This window comes from Aythya ferina (genome assembly GCF_964211825.1).
Source record: "Aythya ferina genome assembly, chromosome: 1".
Taxonomy (NCBI): Eukaryota; Metazoa; Chordata; class Aves; order Anseriformes; family Anatidae; genus Aythya; species Aythya ferina.
Window position 1 is genome coordinate 171916678 of NC_140296.1, and position 18376 is coordinate 171935053.

The 18376-nt window shown below is 43.9% G+C and overlaps 1 protein-coding gene across 1 annotated transcript in view; it reads left to right on the top strand.

Annotated features, from left to right (window-relative positions):
- The window catches only part of PPM1H (protein phosphatase, Mg2+/Mn2+ dependent 1H), a 138398-nt gene that overhangs the window by 105455 nt on the left and 14567 nt on the right, over window positions 1–18376 (top strand). The window contains exons 6-8 of the mRNA XM_084517001.1: window positions 1807–1925; window positions 14069–14132; window positions 15789–15896. Of these exons, the coding sequence (XP_084373127.1) occupies window positions 1807–1925; window positions 14069–14132; window positions 15789–15896 (291 nt within the window). The remainder of the gene's footprint in view (window positions 1–1806; window positions 1926–14068; window positions 14133–15788; window positions 15897–18376) is intronic.

Consider the following 18376-nt stretch of genomic DNA (forward strand, 5'->3'; position numbering starts at 1 on the left):
CAAAAATGAACACGAAGTTTACATATACTTGTCAATAAGGAATCCAGAGTTCTGGAAGTATGAAAAGCCTCTTCTGGACTAATACTGTGAGGACACTCAAAAGTCAGTAGTGCTTCTCATCCATTTCTGTATTGAGAAGCAGCGATCCAATTAGAGGGCCCTTGAAACAAATATTTGGGTGGGGGAGGGAACCCTGGGTGACTGTAGATTGCAGGGGAAAAAATGTAATGCCCTTAACTGCGCACAGAAATAATCTGATGGAGCTCCTGTTTCGGGAAGGGATCACAATGTCAAGATCACACTTGGGTGCTTGAAAGCCGCCTCTTGAAAGCAGAATCCAATCTTGTCAGCTACACAGCATCTCCCTCGGCCCCGTCTCAGCAGAGCTGGGAGGTGTTTTGTGAAAGGATGCCTGGCGAAAGGAGCGGGGACAGGCTGATGGACGGTTAGCGCTGCCATGCGCTGAGCCTGATCCAACTCCTATTAAATTGAGTGGGAGTAGGTTCAGCCCTTAAATGCAGGAAATATTTTATTGTGAACTATCTGCATGATAGCTGCCAGGTAGATCAATAAGGGCTTCCACTGCTTCCTGCTGCTCACCTTTGATGAGCGCTAGATTTATGACAAACCCAGCAACTAAAGCATGCTCATTTGGTCTGTCCCGATGGCAGCTGCTGCTGAAGATAAGACAGACGTTATTGCCTTAACTGGCTGGATAAGGAAAAAGAGTTATCTGCAGAAAGGTTAAGAAATGCAACTTTTTTTTTGGTTCCATAGCCAATTTGACTGTATCTTCAGAAAAGCTCACTCACGGCGTGGCTTTTGGGGAGAGAAGGGGGGAGGAAGGATTGTTTATGCATTTGTTAAAGAGAAACGAGTGAGATTTATTTCAGAAGGAAGAAATGAAGTATGATTAAGGATTAACCTATTGTGTCAGGGGATCTGTGTATAAAAGTGTGTGGTGGACAAAGAGCCGAAGCTGCCTCACGTTGTTCTCAAGCACACTCAGCTCTGAAGCACACAGGCCTTGGGCTCGGCTCCACTGAGGAGGCCTCCCAGCATCTGGAGAGCAGCACACCAGAAGGGACAGCGGCAGCACTGGTCGAACGTTCACACTGTCAAAAACATCAGTCGCTGCTTTTCTTTAATCATATCCTGTATGAAGGAAGTAGTTTTTAGAAAACCCCAAAATAAAGTGCTCTGCAGTTCACGTTTACTTGCGGTGTCTGTGCAGTGGGGTGCAGCACGCTGAGCAGGTAAAGGGAGCAGAACCATTGCTCATTTTTTTCTGGAGACAGTGAAAATTCAAGTGTTGGAGTAACATTAGGTTGTGTGTGTTGTCAACATAGGTGCACTGTGTGTCAAATAGCTTGAGCTTCTCTCCACATGCACCCCTCCAAGTCTCTTCTTGCCTGATGGCTTTGTTCTTTGGCCATTCATTCTCTCAGGTCACCAACCTGCAAAAGGAGACGTTCTGCTTTACAAAGCCCTGCAGACTCCTTCAGGGCCAGTGGATGGAGCATACTTTAGAGATCCCAAATGTTGAGAAGCAGTGAGAAGAAATGAGGGGTTTTGAGGGACAGAGGACTACTTCCAGTAGAGCCACTGCCGGACACCAGATACTGTGAGAACTGGTGTATGTGCACCTCACAAAGCAGAGCTTGTCATCTTCCTTGTTTAAAAAGGAAAAAAAAAAAACGTGTGGGAAGGGAGTGAGAAGGGATGGTAATGCTATCTCATTAAAAATAGATGATGTCTTGTTTTATGATGTTCATGTGGTATCTGTGGCTTGGTTTTTGCCCACAGGCTTACATGCAGCCCCACTTGCTGGGAAATGAGTTCACACATTTAGAGTTTCCTCGGAGGGTGCAGCGCAAGGAAGTTGGAAAAAGGATGCTCTACCGCGACTTCAACATGACTGGCTGGTAAGGATGTGCCCTTCTCAGCATGAGGTCAATCTTCTCCCCTACCCATGCCTGTTTTGTATGCATCTTCGATTAAACTGCATCAAAGGTGGAGGTATACACCTGTGTATTATGAGGAAAGGTATTTTCTTCTTTCAGATGTATTTTTCTTTAGAAGTTAACATTTGATATGACTTGACCTCCCTCCACAGCCAGGATCTCAGTTCATTTTAGCGTGTGAGCATTCAAAGCAGAGCAAACACTTAAAGGGGAAGATATGCCAGGGGGTATTCGTGAAAGCTGAACAACTCTCCTGTCTTGCAAATAGCTTCTTACAGAAGAAGCCACCATGTCTTTGCATGCAAAGGAGTGCTTGCAGAAGGACGAGCTGCCTTCCATGCTCCAGGGCAGCTGACACCTGATTTGGGTAACCCTTCAGGAACTGTTTTAGAGGTGGACCTATCTGAATAGAAGTCATAGCCATCCAAAAATGAAAAGCTTGAATGAACAATATTGACAGGAAGAGTGATGAGGTTTTTGTCTCAGGCTAAATGTCTTCATTGTTCTGCGTCAGCTCAAGAGGCTCCTTCTCAAGTGACTCTCATTTAGAGAAGCCCAACTCTTCTTTTTTGTTGAGCACTGTGCATATGACCTATAAAGGAACAGGCCCTGTGTATGCAAATTGACTTCCTTGCTGTTTGTGTTTTAGCATCCTTAGAAAATGTTCATGCAGGAAAGGAAAAGATGGAGGGGGTAAAAACACCTGAGCTCTTGTATGTTTGGAGACTTGGATGTACTCACACAACTACAACTCCACATGCTTCTGATTGTCTGATACTTTACAGACCATAAATATAATGATGTTTTAATGGCAGAGTAATGACCAAAGTTTATAATATAATCTGGAATGTTTGCACTGTACAGAACATGCTAATCTGGGAATAACCATCATTGTCCATCATCTTGAACAGCTGCTAGTAGAAATACGTAATCTCTCCCTGAAAATAATGGCTGCACATTTTAAATAGGCTAAATAGAAGTGAAAGAATAGGAACAAAATGAGACCTTTGGCTCAGCTGAGGACTTGAACAGTAAAGTATTTGGAAGATCGTGAGACAGTCTTCCAGTTTCTGCAAAAGGAGAGTTAAACTCATGGATTTCTGAAGACATCAGAAAAGAATGGCTTCATGTAGACTTCCAAAAGCTTTTTTTTCAAGATGTGAGAAGCTACTGGGAAAAAAAAAAAAAAAAAGCCAAACCACCCAACTAATTTTGGGGAGAGCTACAGTGTAACTGCTGTATCATGGGCCAAGAGGAGGGTAAGAGCAAAATTCTTTCACTGGTTGGAAGGTAAAGAGTTTTTCTTGAGGTTCATGGGAGTTGTTCTGGCTTTTCCCCAGTTGGTTAGATGTCTGTGGAGAAGATGTGGTTAGAATGGTTCAAGTTGCAGTATTTGCAGGTGATACTGCCCTTCTACTAATAAACAAGAAGGGCTGCGAGGAACTGAGGAGATTTAAACAACTTACACAAATAGTCATCACAGTGATCAAATTTGGTGTTGATAAATAGCGAGTAAAGGATGAGTTGGGAAAAATAACTATTTTTGCACAGCAGACATTCCAAATGAACTTGAGAGCCATGTCAGAAACTGCAGCACAAGTTCGGCTTGCAAGCAGGATATTGGGGTGCATACAAGGTTGGAATGGTTAAAAATTAAACAAAGGGGTAATTCTGCATATCAGTTTGTGCCTTATTTGTGAATCTATGCATAGCACTTATTCAGAATGGTTATTGCACAGCTAGTGTTGTTTGGTGTTAGAAGAAAGATAAATAAGAAGAAACATGTTTTAAATGTGGAATAATGAATAGAAGAGATTGGGTAAGTCTAAATGGATTGCAGTTTGATTCAATGTATTGTTTTTCAGTACTGGTGTGTGAACTCTTTTAACCCTACCATATGGCAAGGGGGAGAAATGGGTTGATTTTCCTGCTGATTTTTCTGAATTTCCTGAAGTGTGGGACACACATTGATCCAGTTACAGATTCTAATATGGTCAGTGCAAAGATTATCACTGGTTTAACACAAATAGTCATAGCTGTAAGTATTGTTCCAGAACATATACTTAAACTGTGACTTGAAAATTCAAGACTAAATTCACCTCAGTGTTTTCCCACGTGGCCTGTGCCAGGCAAAAGCATGTGGAGACTGTGATGATGCTACCTCTCCCTGCTGTGCCTTTTGACTTCTGGCAGGAAGTGGAAAATAAGGGCTGCACTCTTGTCCCGAATAAAAGAATCAGAATCTTTTAGCTGTTCTGTACCCCACAGCTAGTGTATCTGTTACCTCTTTGTTTGCTTCACTCACCATTTCATTGTCCTGAACTGTTCTGTCATTGTAAGATTTATTTAAATCAGAGTCCTTTTAGACAAGGATGCATTTCTTCTCTCAGGGTGTGTGCCCAAGGAAATGTTGTTTTCTGTTGAATTCCATGCAGCAATCACCTAAGCAGAGGAAATGCAATCTGCCTCTATTTATCCAAAAGTCTGGGTCAATCTTACTGGTTGAGATTGTGGAGAAGACATTAGATTTCCAGCGTGATGGGCCCTCCGAGGTAATGGTTTGAGGTGGCTGGCGTTTCAATGATTGCTTTCCACCTCAAGAGTCTTGCTCTTATTTTTTCCCCTTTCTAATTCTTAGAATTAATTGGTTTATCAGGGTCCAGCAGCCAAGGACATATCTGTTCTCCATTTGTTTCTATGGACAAAATCTATCACAGAAAATAAATTAGCATGTATATTCCTTTTCTAGAAAACGTCAGATGCTACTTTGGCCAGCCAGAGCCTGGTATGCTAAAATGTTGCCAAACCTTTATCACTTACAATGCAGAAGATCAATTGTCTGAATCTTTTTTTGGTCAGTGACTTCATGGTGTGTTGACGTTTGCATGTACCCGTAGAGAGGTGCAGGTGATGTCGGGAAGAAGCAGCCACTCTTACACTTCCTTGCATCCTTTAGTGGGAGGGTGTAAAACTCAGCACTGTGATGTTTCCTCACGAAAATGAACTGCTTTATTTTAAAATTCAGGACACTTTCTGTGTTTTCTATTAGAAGCTGTATAAGTTTTGTTTTTTTTTTCTTTTCTTTTTTACCCTTCTCCTGTGCTCTGGAGCTTTTCAGATTCTCAACAATGAATTGGCTTGCCCAGCTCGTTTGGATTACAAAAGGTTATTGTCTTTGGGTCTGTCATAATGCATTTGGCCTTTTTTTTTTTTTTTCTTTTCTCTTTTCTCGTTTTTCTTTTTCTTTCTTTCTTTTTATTTTTTCCCTGTGAAGTTTCCACACTGGCTTTGTCTCAACAGCCCACAGTGGTAGCAGAGCTGCCAAGTTTCCCCACAGCATTAGGACAACCACTGATCCAGCAATGTGTGCTGCATCACTAGTCCAGGCTGCCCATAACTGCTTTGAGACCAGCCTTTCCCTTCCCCCCCCCAGCTCTCCCACCCTTCACCCTTTCTCCCTTTACTCCCGTGGGATTTGGGACAGGAAATCCGCTGTATTAAATACATATAAAATAAATCCCATCTAGGTGGGAGCTGACCATGAGCTGCCCCTTTGGCACCCTCGCCCCCTGCACATCGTGCTTGAGCAACTCTTACAGATCGCGTACTGCAGCTGGCAAGGCATCTTAAGAGTTGTGTCTCCTGCTGAACAAGCCTCCGAGCTGTCTCGAGCTGTAATTTGCTGGCAGACATCTGTGTTACTAACAGTCTTTCACAGCTGGATCTCTGGCCTAGGGTTTTCAGTCCGTGGCTTGCAGAGGTTAAGCTCGTATCAGAAAGGAGGTACTTCTGGTGACACTGACATGTCCTGGCAACAGAAGCATCAGGGAGGACTCTGACCACAAGAGCGAAGTGCTGCCAGTGCTAAAAGAGGTAGAAATTATGGGAAAGAAGCAGGCCTGATGATTACTGTGCTCCTTTTAAGGACTGCACAGAATTAGTGTTTTCCGTCTCTTCCTTTTATTTAGCATTTAAGACACAGTTGGCAAGTTTTCCTTTACACTTGGGTAAGTCCAGTGAGATCAATTCTGCTTTGCACTGAACGTATCTGAGACATCTTCCCCAAACCTGCTCGGAGATTTTCTGGTTTACTGTGCCCCTTACTGGCATGCGTACACACAAAGCTGCCTCTCCCAGTGTTCCTCTGTCAGCCTCCTGCAGCACCAGAGCATCCTTACAGCAGTGTGTTTAACCAGAGGCAGACAGAGGACACTACCAGTTGGCATTGGCCTTTTGTGGTTTCAAAATTAGTTTTTTGCTCCTCCTTGGAACGTAAACAGTGGCCTTTCTGCTGTTCTCATTAAAGTAGGATTCTTTAAATGCTTGTTTTCAGATCAAAGCTTCAGTGTTTTGACTCCAGTAGATTTTAGTGGCAAAAGAGCCCCAGACAAAAGTCCGGTTTTACAGCTGATTTGTTTGTGACTTCTTTTGCCCTCCAGGACCGCACAGAGTTGAACTGGACCCATGAAAAGCGGTTCAACCCGGCACAGCCCCAGCCACGCGTTTTGGGCTGAAGCCCAGCGAGTGACAGGACTGCGTGCTCCACCCGAGCGTGCCCTACTGCTGTAGGGGCTGCAGAGCCCTGAGCAGCAGCCCTGTGCCTCCAGAGGCCTTGCTGTGGTACGTGACCAGCCGCCCGACGGCCAGCCCCTTCTGGGGAAGCGCTGCGCGTCTGATTTATTCCCAAGCAGCAAGGCTGGTGCCCTGGGGCCGGCGCTAAGCAAAAACCATTTTATTCTAGAGTCAATATTGGCCACTTGCTGGCAAGCTGCCAGCCTATTCTGCGCTCGCCCTTTTCTTTTCCAACAGGGAATGTCTTTCAGCCTCTGAGCATCTGATTAAAAAAGCAACTTCACTTTTCAAGCCATTTTATTTGGTTTGGGATGGATGCCTCTTGCTTTCATTGTGCAGCCTGCCTCGCGGCCTGCGGTTCAGGCTCCAGCTCACAAAACCCAGGGTCTCATTAATCACTTATTGGGGATCCGGAGTGCCACGGCGGGAGCCAATGTACATGTTTTGCTTGGTAATGCGTGAGCCCGACTGAACAAATATTGCCAGTGTGGCTGCTTGTTCCTTGCTGCCCTGCTCCATGTCCTCTGACGGCGTTCAGGTAGCCCAGCCGAGGAGCGCCTAAGCAGATTGAGAAATGCCACCGGGAGCTTTATGAAGCAGGCGCCTGCGCTGCACCCCCGTTTAATATAAATTGATTTATTGAATCAAGCACAGAAGCCCTGCTACAGAAACCTCGGGCTATATCCTCCGGAGAGCCACCTAATAAAACAGCCCCGACTGACACTCCTCATTAGCTTTCCCACCGATCCCAAGGCAGCATTTAAAGTGACACTGTCCCTCTTTCTGCCTGAATTTATCTGCCGGCTAATGCCGCTGGGTCTAATTAGCTTAGCATTATTAGTCTTATTCAGATAAGCTGCATTTCCTAACAGCTTGATTCCAACTTGTAAAAAGTAATTGGAAGTCTGCAGACCCTGTGCCGTAACCTGCTTGATTACGCCTTTTAGCCAAATTCATGTAATTTACAAAAAGTCATTCTCCCCTCCCCCCCCCATTTTTTAATTGAGCTTTTTTGTCGAGTGAAACCTTCTGCGCTTCTTCTGTTGAAACCCCGGCCGTATTGTTGTGTTTGAGACCTCAGCCGTATCCTTTGCACAATCACCAGGGAGAGATCAAATTTTAATTTCATAATTACTTCACAAAAAAAGCAGCCTTTTCCCGAGTCACTCCTGGTATTAATTTCCTCCCAGCAACTTATATTTTCATAATTTAATGATTACGGGCCACCTTAGCAGCATTAGGCCTTTCCAGAGAAAGGAGACAGAGGGTGTCATTTTTGCAGCAGGAGCCGTAGTGCGTGGCCGCTTGCCTGGCTTTTTTGTCTTCACTCCCGTAGCAAGGCACTCGCCGTGCACAGTCCCAGCATTTTGGGGATTTTCAGCCCTTGCTGGAGGAGCAGCAGGAGGTGGGAGCTGGCCTGCTGCGTACAGCAAGTCTCCTGGTGGTGATGGATGGCTCTGGGGTCCCCAAGGGAACACATGCCACAGGAGCCGAGCCGGTGTCTTTGGGGCAGGAAGAAGCAAACATATAAAAAATAATAATGCTGCAACAAAGGGGGAAACTAAGTCTGAGGTAAAGTTCTTTGTAAATGGCCTTTCTGAGGCCAAGAGAGCCTGGAAAGAAAGTATCTGGTCCAAGCTGTGTCCTGCAGGAGCATCTTCCAGAAGCAGTGCATCCAAGACCTGTCCCTATGTGGCTGCAAAACTCCGCTTGGGCTTTGCCTCGGCACAAGATCAGGTTCCTCATGTGCAATGACACCAAAAGACTCCTAGTCTGTGGAATCAGTTCTATCAGCTTTTTTGAACAAGGCTCCCTAAGTCCTTGGCCACTCACTCCCCAGCTTTTCCTCCACCACTTTCTTTTAATGATTCATTAGAGGCAAATGTACTAAAAAATCAGCCACACTTAGGGAAGTGCCTGAGAGAAGATGCCAATGCTCGAGTCTGTAAAATGGGCTGAGCAAGATGGGTGGAGTTCACTTTGCTTAGGAGTTACTGTCACAGCAGTACCTGGTACCTGGGGGACACATCCTCTCCAGAAAAAGCCTGCAGCTCAAGTACCAGTCTGATTTGACCAAACTAGAGAAAATATCTGTATGCAAGCCATGCTGAGAGATTTTAAACTTATTAAAATGTATACATGTGTAGACAGAGCTGGAATTTGCAAAAATTAAACACTGTACAGTTTCAGGTTTAGAAAAAGGAGTTGCTGCCTTCTCTACGAAAAAGAGATATTTTAAAACTTGTATGTTTTCCTCTTTACCTGAAAGAAACATTATTAGAGTGTCTTTGTTTAGAATAGATGTGTCCCTAAAAACTCTTTTGTGCACATGTGTGCATGCATGCCTTCTTTAATCCATCTGGGTTTGCCATCATCCTTTCTCTTATAAACATTGCTGTAGTTTGTGTGCTTTTATTGTATTTGTATATTGTAGTTTTGCCTCATTAAACTATGTCAGATGAGTAATAGGAGAAAGACACTGAGGCACTGAAACATTAAAACTAACATATCTGGAGGGTACTTAGTATCAGACAGCACTCTCTGGATTTAGAGAGCCTGACTCTGCAAAGCACACATATAAGGACATTTAAACAAAATTATGGTTGGATTGAGACATAAATTGCAAGATTTTCAGTGGCTCTTTGCCTAACCTGTGCTACATATCATTTCTCCTTTTGGAAAATTTGGTAGTAAGCACTTACATTGGTTTGATACCTGTAGTTCGATAGACAGTAAGGAAAATCAGTTCCTCTGGGTTGGTGATTTGAGCTCTGTTATTCAAAAGTAGCTCCGGTCCGCTGATTACTTGGGAGGACTGGGGGGGAACTGGGAACTGTTTCTTTCAAATTTTATGTTGCTCAAGGATAAAAATCTAGTTTTCTATTGGTATGACCGAGAAAGGTCGAGCTTGAGTAACACAGGTCAGGATGATGGGAGGTTGGTTGGTTTGCTGGAGGGGTTTTGTTGTGCTTGTTGTTTTGTGTTTGGTTTGGTTTTGTCTTTTTTATTATTATTATTATTTTTTTATAGAATAATAGCGAAGTAGAGCTAGAAATACACTGCATTCACAAATCTGTCTCAAAGGAGAATCTTCATTCTTGTGTTCAATATAAACTAAGACATTTTTGATGGTGTAGTGCTTTTTCTTTGTGCTTGCCACAAGTGGGTTTTGCCTTATGCTTCAAGCTAAAGCCCTTTGATGGCAATTCTTTTTGCTGTTCCTCAGTTTACTATCAAGTGTCACTAGCAGAGATGTAAAAACGAGCAAACATTCAGAAGCCAAGTGCTGTGGAACAGCAGAGCACACAGTGGGCATGGAGTCTGGATTCCCCTGTTGTTTGCAGAACTGAGCCTTCCAGGTCAGCATAGATTGTGTTTTTGCTACCATCTGTTGTGCCTGGGGATGCCAATGCAATACCTTCAATGAACAGTAGACTTGCATAGTTTGCTGTAAAAGAGAACACAAAGTAGATTTTATTTTTTTTTTTTGTCATCGGCAACTTCTACTCTTACATGAATTTGTCTGCTTTCAGAAGATCAATTTTAAGAACAAATTATATGGCAGGAGAATGCTTAACATATGTAAGAAATTATCTAGGATTTTGGCTCTGAAATTTGTGTTTGGGAGCTGACTAGTTTTTCAAGTTCTGACCCAGCAATATTCAGGTAGTTTCGACTATCTCTTATTTAACAAGTACTAAAGCACTGCTAACAACTGCAGGTACTGTAGGAAATTTATTTCATAGATTGTCTTGGGCATTTATCAGCTTCTGGTGATTTTTCGCCATGTATTTAGAGCAGATTCCAGTTTGCATACGAGTAACATCATGTCAGTCCTAGTTCTTTCGTTCTGACATCTCTTTTGGCTCCTGGTGCGATTTGGCCTGGTTTTCCAAAATGTTGATCCTGAGTCCAAATGTAACTTTGTGGGTGGTACATATGTCAAGCCCTAGTTCAGTATTTTTGGACAGCAGTAGCATTTCATAATTCTTTTGAAACGAAAAGAAGAAACAAAGTTAACTGAAAAAAATGCAACTAGATTTAGCTGGGCACAAGCTTGCCTTTTCTACTCCCCCTTCTCCACCCCCTGTGTTTTTCCATTTGGAGAAGTAGAGGTTTACGTGGCAGAAGCACTGACAGGATTTAGGCTCATTCAGAGCAGCAAGCAGTAGTATGGCCGTGTCCTTATAACCTTAAAACCCATCTTCTCGTGCCCTGCTGTCTGTGGAATCCTTCTGGGATGGCGATGAGGAGGATGAGGAGTTCAGTGGATTGCAACCCTGCCTTTATGTTTGTTAAAACAGCGAGATAGGCTGGGTTACAGGGATGTCTGAATAAGGCTGTGTTGGCATTAAAAGAACCAAACAACCCCCTCAGGTTCTCCATATGTCTGTGTTTGATATACCTATTGCCATATTACATCTTTATATACAGCATACTCTCTCTCTAAAGAGCACAGGAAGGTATAAATGCAACTTTACTACATAAAGTCAAGTGAAATAGTCCAGAAGGTTGTAGCCTGTGTGAAATAAACACATGTACAAAGTACAGGAGGTTTCACACGGCATAAATCACCGGGAACTTCATAGCTTCCTTCCTTCCTTCGCCCCAGCACAGTTGCAGAGCTGCTAGCTGAAAAGCTGTCCTTCATCATTCTTTTGCAGGAAACCACAGGCTCATATATTATTAATTCTGTTTCGCTAGTAGTGCAGGGCTTAGGTACTTCTCTCAAGTGTCTTAGGTTGCTTTTCAGTGTATCCAAGCCAGTTCCACTGCTGCGGTTGCAGTTCTAAGCATTGTTTTTCGAGGGCTGGTAATTTTTCAGGCAATAGCAATATCAATAGGAAAAAAAGTGCATTTGAGATGAGTCTTGGCACCCACATTCTGAGCCCAGAAGATGATTTGCTTGTGAGAAACCATGAAACAAATCGCTGCAGGCTTCTGGTCATCTCCGACTGAGTCACATAGCTTCAGGAGGTTGTAGGCCAGCCAGATGCCCTTCCTAATCTGTTGATGAAAGAAGTTAGCTTCAGCCCTTGCAACACTGCCTCTACCAACATCCCTGCACCATTGTGTCACAGTGGAAGAAGATTGTCTATTTGGTGGGTCCATAAAAGATGCTGGACTTAACCATGGGGACCATTCTTTTGAAGGACACAAGACCAACTGATGCTTTTTTCTTTTCCACCTCCCCTGCTTTTTTCCCCTTCTTCCTAAAGCACAGCTGGTGTGAGGTGCTACAAAGGAAAATGAAGGGGGGGGGAGAGTGGGATGAAAAGTTGGTCCCTGTTTTGGCTACTTACAATGTGAAGTGGGGGCTTTGGTCTTAAGTATTTTTAGTTCTCATTCAGATTATATAATCTGTAGGTAAAGAATGGGTTTGTTTGTTCCTTTAGAAAGGGGGGTTGTAAATAGTTAAGTCACATCAATGTAGTCGTATTTGCTTTTTGTAACAAATACCTCTAGCAGTTTAAAAGTCCAATAGGAATTATATCCTTGGGTTTATGGTTTGGATTAGTCATTTAACTCCGATGACCAACACAGACTCAGCTGACACCGTTTTACTTGTTGTCGGAGCACAACTGCCTCTAAGGAAAGGAATGAGAAGAATTCAGACTCCTCCTTGGGGAGGTTTTGCCAGGGCTTCCAGAGCTGTGGTTCTAACGGGAAGCTTTGGGATGTGTTCACAACCAGTCAGGGAGTAAGTAAAGTGATGGTAAAATTATCCTCCTTGTTCAAACCAGGGTATCCCAGCTGGTGAGTGAGGCGGAGACCTTAGCTATTGCCTGTTGGATGTAAGAATAGGAACGGGAGCAAAGTCCGTGACTGACTGACTCATCCTTCCCAAGAAAATGCCAACCCGAGTTTTACATGTCAGTGAAGTTTTACCATGCTCGCTGTGTGTAGTGATTTGTGGCCTTTGGTTTAAGAGCTGTAGTTTCCCTTCCCGCAGTACAGAAGCCATTTAAGTGCTTTCTCCATAGCATCCCTTGTAGAGATACCCACGTACCCCAGATACTCTTGACTGTCTGGTCTCCCATGAAACACCCACCGTGTTTTGCAAACCTTACCTGGTTCCACTTAGGGATTTCCCATGTAGTGATGTTTTATAGCATGGGAGTGGAGTCGTTCACTACTGTTTCTTTGGATTTTGGTTTCTTTTTCTCCTTTCTCCCCCTACCCCAAAGCCCTAATATGGACCCTACCTATGGTTACTAAGAAATGAAAGGGGGGGGTCTCAAGTGGGTCTACACTACTTAAGAGGTTTGCCTAGATGCTGCAGCACACATAGCTGTGTAATCCAGCACCATTTACTGATCCCAGGTCTATGCCATATTTTGGTGAAGCAGGGGGCAGTTAAACTACAATCTAGGATTTCAGCTTTACTTTTTAATTTCCTGCTGGTTTGTGTCCCATTGCTTAAACTGAATGCAACTCCCCTGAGCTCAAGCAAGCAGCCCAGCTCGAGAGCCACGCAGCAGGGGCTGGCAGGGACCTGCTGCTGTCCTTTCCTTTCTCCTGCTTGTTCCTTCCATGTCAGCAAGGAGTGCTGACCCATGCTCTCAGTAAATTATTTTGGTATCACCCTGAGGACTGGGGGCAGGGGTAGAATGGAGGGGAGGACAACACCTGGGGAAAGCATGGGAGGAACAATTTTGTGGTGTGAAGGGAAGCGTGTCCCTCTGGCAAAGCTGTGGGGTGAGGTACTCTGACCAAAGAGGGACCCCAGGTTATGTTACACAAGCCATGGGGCTCTGTGGCTGTGAGAGTGACAGCCATCTATTTTTCTGATTTTATTTCTCACTTGCAAAATTGCTCACCTTCTCACCTCATCAGTGTCAACAGCTGTAAAAGGTAGAGTATGCAGGCATGAAGCGAACAGAATCAGAGCATGAACATTTACTTCTCTTGTCTCTCGACCACTGGAAAACTGCTGCGAAATGTAAAATTTCTGACAACCTTGGATGTTGCAGTCAAGGTCAAATGAGCACTAAATAGCCTTCTAAAAGTCTTCAGCATGTGAAGCTTGCCTTTAGTTTAAGCAGTCCTGAAAGGTGAGAACAGGATCAGAGAGCTGTTTCACACTTCGACCACATACACACTCAGTTGCTGCTCACCATTTCACATTAACGGTGTGAATCGAGGCATTGGTTGGTTTCTTGGCTTTTTGTTTCGTTCCTATTTCTTTAATGGTGCTGTGTTATGGTATAGCTACTGCCATAACCCACAGTATGTTACCTGGTGAGGATGCTATTCCAGTCCACCTCTTTCTCCTTGCAGGCAATAGGAGCAGGTTGGCACATTACATACTTCATGGTCACTTTTTTTGTGGTGAAATGGACTAAATCTTCGGGGAAGAATCTTTCCATGGAGAAAGAAATGTACATCTCGGATCAAAGGCAGAGTCCCTAGGAAAAATAATGATTTTAAAAATAATAATAATAATTAAATAATCATATCTGCTTATTTCAGGGCAGTGGGTCACTAATTGAGTTCAAGCTCTGTAAATGTTGTTTGTCCCCCCCTCACAGGGCATACAAAACCATTGAGGAAGATGACTTGAAGTTTCCCCTGATATATGGAGAAGGCAAGAAGGTGGGCACATGTGCTTTCCTCAGACCAGAGGAAGAACAAATCTGCTGTTTACCACTCGATTTAGCCTGTGGCAGTCCACTGTTTTCCACTCAGTATCTCTTTATTTTATCGTTTTGACAGCTTGAAAGAGTATCTTGGTTCAGTTATAAATCAGTCTCATGTCTGGGGTGGAGGGAAGAGGGAAGTCATTTGCTGTTCAGTTTCATTTTGGTTTTGTTTCATTGCAAGTAACTAGGCTGCAAAGAGATCGTCTTCAATAGATGACTTTAAATGTTTCTATTTTCATTGTAAAATATAACTAGGATGATTGAAGATAGCAAAATAAGTCATGTTTGCTGAAAATGAAGCAGAAGGATGTTTAAAAACATTTTACAGTGTTCTGAGATGCAAAAACCCTAATTTAGGAAGGGGAGGGATCAAGGCAGGATTTAGGAATTATAACAGCCCTTAAACATGTTTTCTTCAGCTAGTGTACGTGAACTCACTGTTGAATTTTTCTGATGTGATTGCTGATAGTTTTTCTTGAAAGTAAGAAGTGAACCCTTCCATTTGGGTGAACTTTGTTTCCAATTCCCTGATTAAGAACAGTGAGATCATTAGTGCTGATCCCAGCAAGCTTAGCTGGATGCAGCAATAGGATCAATACAAGGATGCAGTGGTGTCAGTTTGCCGATATTTGTATGCTCACTGTGTTCCTAAATAGTGCTCCCCTACTGCATTAGGCTCTTATCTCAGTACAAAAACACACGCTCTTCAGAATTAGCCCAAGTTTTAAAGGTTCGGACCTGCAGCTTATCTCTGAATTTGGTTAGGTTTATAATTATTTGCAAAATGTTTCACGCATATCTTTTAAATTTTCTCTCTTTTTGCCTTATGGAGCCAGGGGTTAGGGAGGCAGAATAATTTTGAGTCAGTCTTGCACTGTTAGTGATGCTGTGAGCAATCTTGTTCAGAAGCTGCTGCGGCAAAGGTAGTGTTCTGGGGAGGTGATGTGCAGGGAGTTGGGGTGCCCATGGGGCAGGCTGCCTGGGCAGGCTCTGGAGAAGCTTTAATGAAGAAGAGCCCAGCACCTCTTGGGAAACAGCTCCTGTCTCAAAGGAGGATGCTTAGCGAAGAAAGCATTAGATCTGAGGTAAGAGCAGACCTGATTTGGACCAGCTCTCCACAGAGAGCTCAGTGGGCACTGGCACTCTGCGTACTCAGCAGTTTGAGGTGGCCTTTGGCACTTTGCCTTGGCCTTGATGAAGAAAATATGTGGCAATATGTCAAAAGGAAGAGGCCACAGGTTTCTTAAGTGATTAATTAGGCTCCTCATCCCTTTTATAAAACCTGTTTACTTCATATTAGTGTAATTTGCTGAAGGGGTGCTCTCATTGATTACCATGGGACAGTGAGGCAACTGAGTTAGATTTCCATAGTCCCAGTCCCGTACAGATGTTCACAGTCTAGGATGGGCATACTTAAACTGGCATGGGCACAAATACAAAATGCGAAATGGAAATGAAGTTCATACATTGATTAGCTATGTTAGATCTCAAGTCTCTGGGAGAAAAAGAGTTCATCCCTAGCTGTGACAGTTGTGAAGTAGGAATGTTATCTCTTTCCATGGTGATACAATGCACAAAGCAAGTTTTGATCCCATTTCTTTATTTCCAGGCTCGGGTTATGGCAACAATTGGGGTGACCCGAGGACTGGGAGACCACGACCTGAAGGTGCATGACTCCAATATCTACATCAAACCTTTCCTGTCCTCATCTCCTGAGGTAAAACAGCCAAGCTTTGACTATCTGGTTTGTGGGAGAGAAACAAGTATACTTACCGTGCTTATTTGTTCTTCCAAAATCTGACTCCTGAATGTTAAAAATTCCTTCTCCAGTTGTGTGCCTGTCTCTGGTTGCTCCACATCCCAGGCAGAGCACTGATGCCTTCTCATCCTTTTGTCTGTAGTTATCCCGTAGCCTCACCATTCTGTGTGGCAGACACCCATCTCTCCTCATCTTCACGTGCCCCAACACCCTCTGAGGCCTGGATCATGCAGCCTTCACAGAAGCTGACACAAACCAGCGTTCTGCAGAAGGGAGCATTGGATGTCTTCCACGGTAGCATGGCATCCTGCTTTAGACAGAGGGTACCAGATCCAACTGCTAAGTAGGAAAACGCCAAGAGTGCGTTGGAAGAGTGCTTTATGCTTCCATCTGGCTGCCCCTTCACATCCAGTGCTTAATTTTTTTATGGTGGTTCTGTGCAAACCCAAAATAGTGTCAGAAATGGCAATGTGCGTTCCCAAATGATGACATAAAGAGGAGATTAGGCAATATTTACCATACTAGGGGTAGTGAACCTGCTACTCACCTCTCTGGAAACCAGTTTTAAGTGCCTTCATTGTTTTGACTTGCCTCAACGAAAACAGTTCTATTGTTTGACCACCATAGACCTTGCAGTGAGGGATACAAAGGCTTTTAAATGGGTTTGAATGTATTTGGTTATTAACAAGAAACATTCAAACCTCACTTTGTTCTCTGGAACTTTATTCATGTTCCTACATCAGGGAACAGATGACACATTTTCAATAAAATATTAAGCAAGGGCAAACCATCCTGTGAGAGCACAAAAAGAGGAGGCTTTGCTGCCATGGCCCAAATGCTGAGAGCCATCCACTGTCAGCTGCCTTTCCATTGTTTTAACCATACCCTGTATCTGACCTTGAACTTACTGCTTGATACAGCAGCGTGAGAGAGTGAAAACACACAAATGGCATAACACTGCTAGAAGGGAACAAAAGTATTAAATTGACCTTGCTTAGAACATCTTAGAACATCAATTTAAAAATGAAGCACTGAGAGATTCTGGCCCTGAGGAAAAGGAGCCGATCCAGAGACAGCCCCTTCTTCGCTTTTCCTTGCTGTCAGTCCAGTCCCTCTCCCCCATTTGAGTGTGTGGTGCCCATTGCTGGGACCTGCTGCTGTTCTCCTCAGCCAGGCAGGCAGCAGCTCTCCACTCATCACTCCGATGGTTTTGCTTAGTGCCAGCACAATGATGCAGTTCTACCTATTTATTTTTCTTTCTGGCTTGCTGAGACCCAGCATTTCTGGGGAATGTAATAGCTGCAGCGCAGTATCTCAGCAGTACCATCTCTGCTGATTGCTGCTGCTGCTCTATTTGTCTGTGTGTATAAACCACAGCTTCTCATGGGCTTTTCTGATTTGTGTGTAGTGCGTGTGTGCGAGCGCGTGTTCAAATTCTGGAATATGTCATTCAGTTCGTATGCTATCCACGTTTCAGGATCTCTTAACTGCTTTGTTAAAGGGAAGCAAAATTAGCTTTGTTTCCATATTCCCTTCTCAGCTAAATTCAGTAGAAATGTACTAGGGCAGCAGGAGGAAAGACAGAGCACCTGCCACCTCGATTTAGAGATGTGGGAAAGGAGGGGGAAAAAACAACATAACCTGAATTTTATTAGGAAGTAAAAAATATGATCCAACTTGCTTTCCATTACACCTCTTCTCTTAACCAGCTCATCCTTCTCTTCCCAGAGAGGGCTCCAGTGCTTTGTTTCCTCACATTCTTCTCTGACTTGTTCTGCCCATATGTGGACACCTTGCACAGTAACCAGCATTAAGAATCAACCTCTTTATGCTGCCATCTGGGCACCCAGGCGCTTGGAAGTGCAGTGGCCTCGGGCAGCAGTCACATTTGGCCCTCGTGCAGCATTTGATTTGGAAATTGTCTTTGTAGAGGTAGGGAGGCACGTTGTCTGGTTTCCAGACCTGGAAAAGGGGAGGCACAGGAAGTGAAGCCTCACAGTGAGCCGTGACATGGGGAGAATCCAAGTCTGGCTTCTGTTTCCGTGCTGTAATTACAGAGTCCTTTCCAAATCTGGGGGCAAGGTGGTGAGTTTTCAGTGTATTTACTGCCAGGGTGACAAAACTCTGGTATGGCGTGTCCACCAAAATTTATCTGAAGGCAAGGTAAGCATCCGTGTGGCTATATCTAGAAACAGGCATAGAAGTAATTTGGGGGTGGTATGAATTTATGCTTTGATAGAGCGCCAGGCTATGGGAGGAGAAGTCATGTAGCCAAGACTGACAAATGTAATCAGGATTCAGTGGCTCAGCTGTTACGAGACCAGATTTGGAGGACTTCTGCAGGTTGGTGAGCTCTAGAGAATTGAGCCTTTTATAATGAACTGGAGTAGCACAAAGCAGGCAAGCTATGGCTGAGGCTCTCTGGCATGGAATTAAAT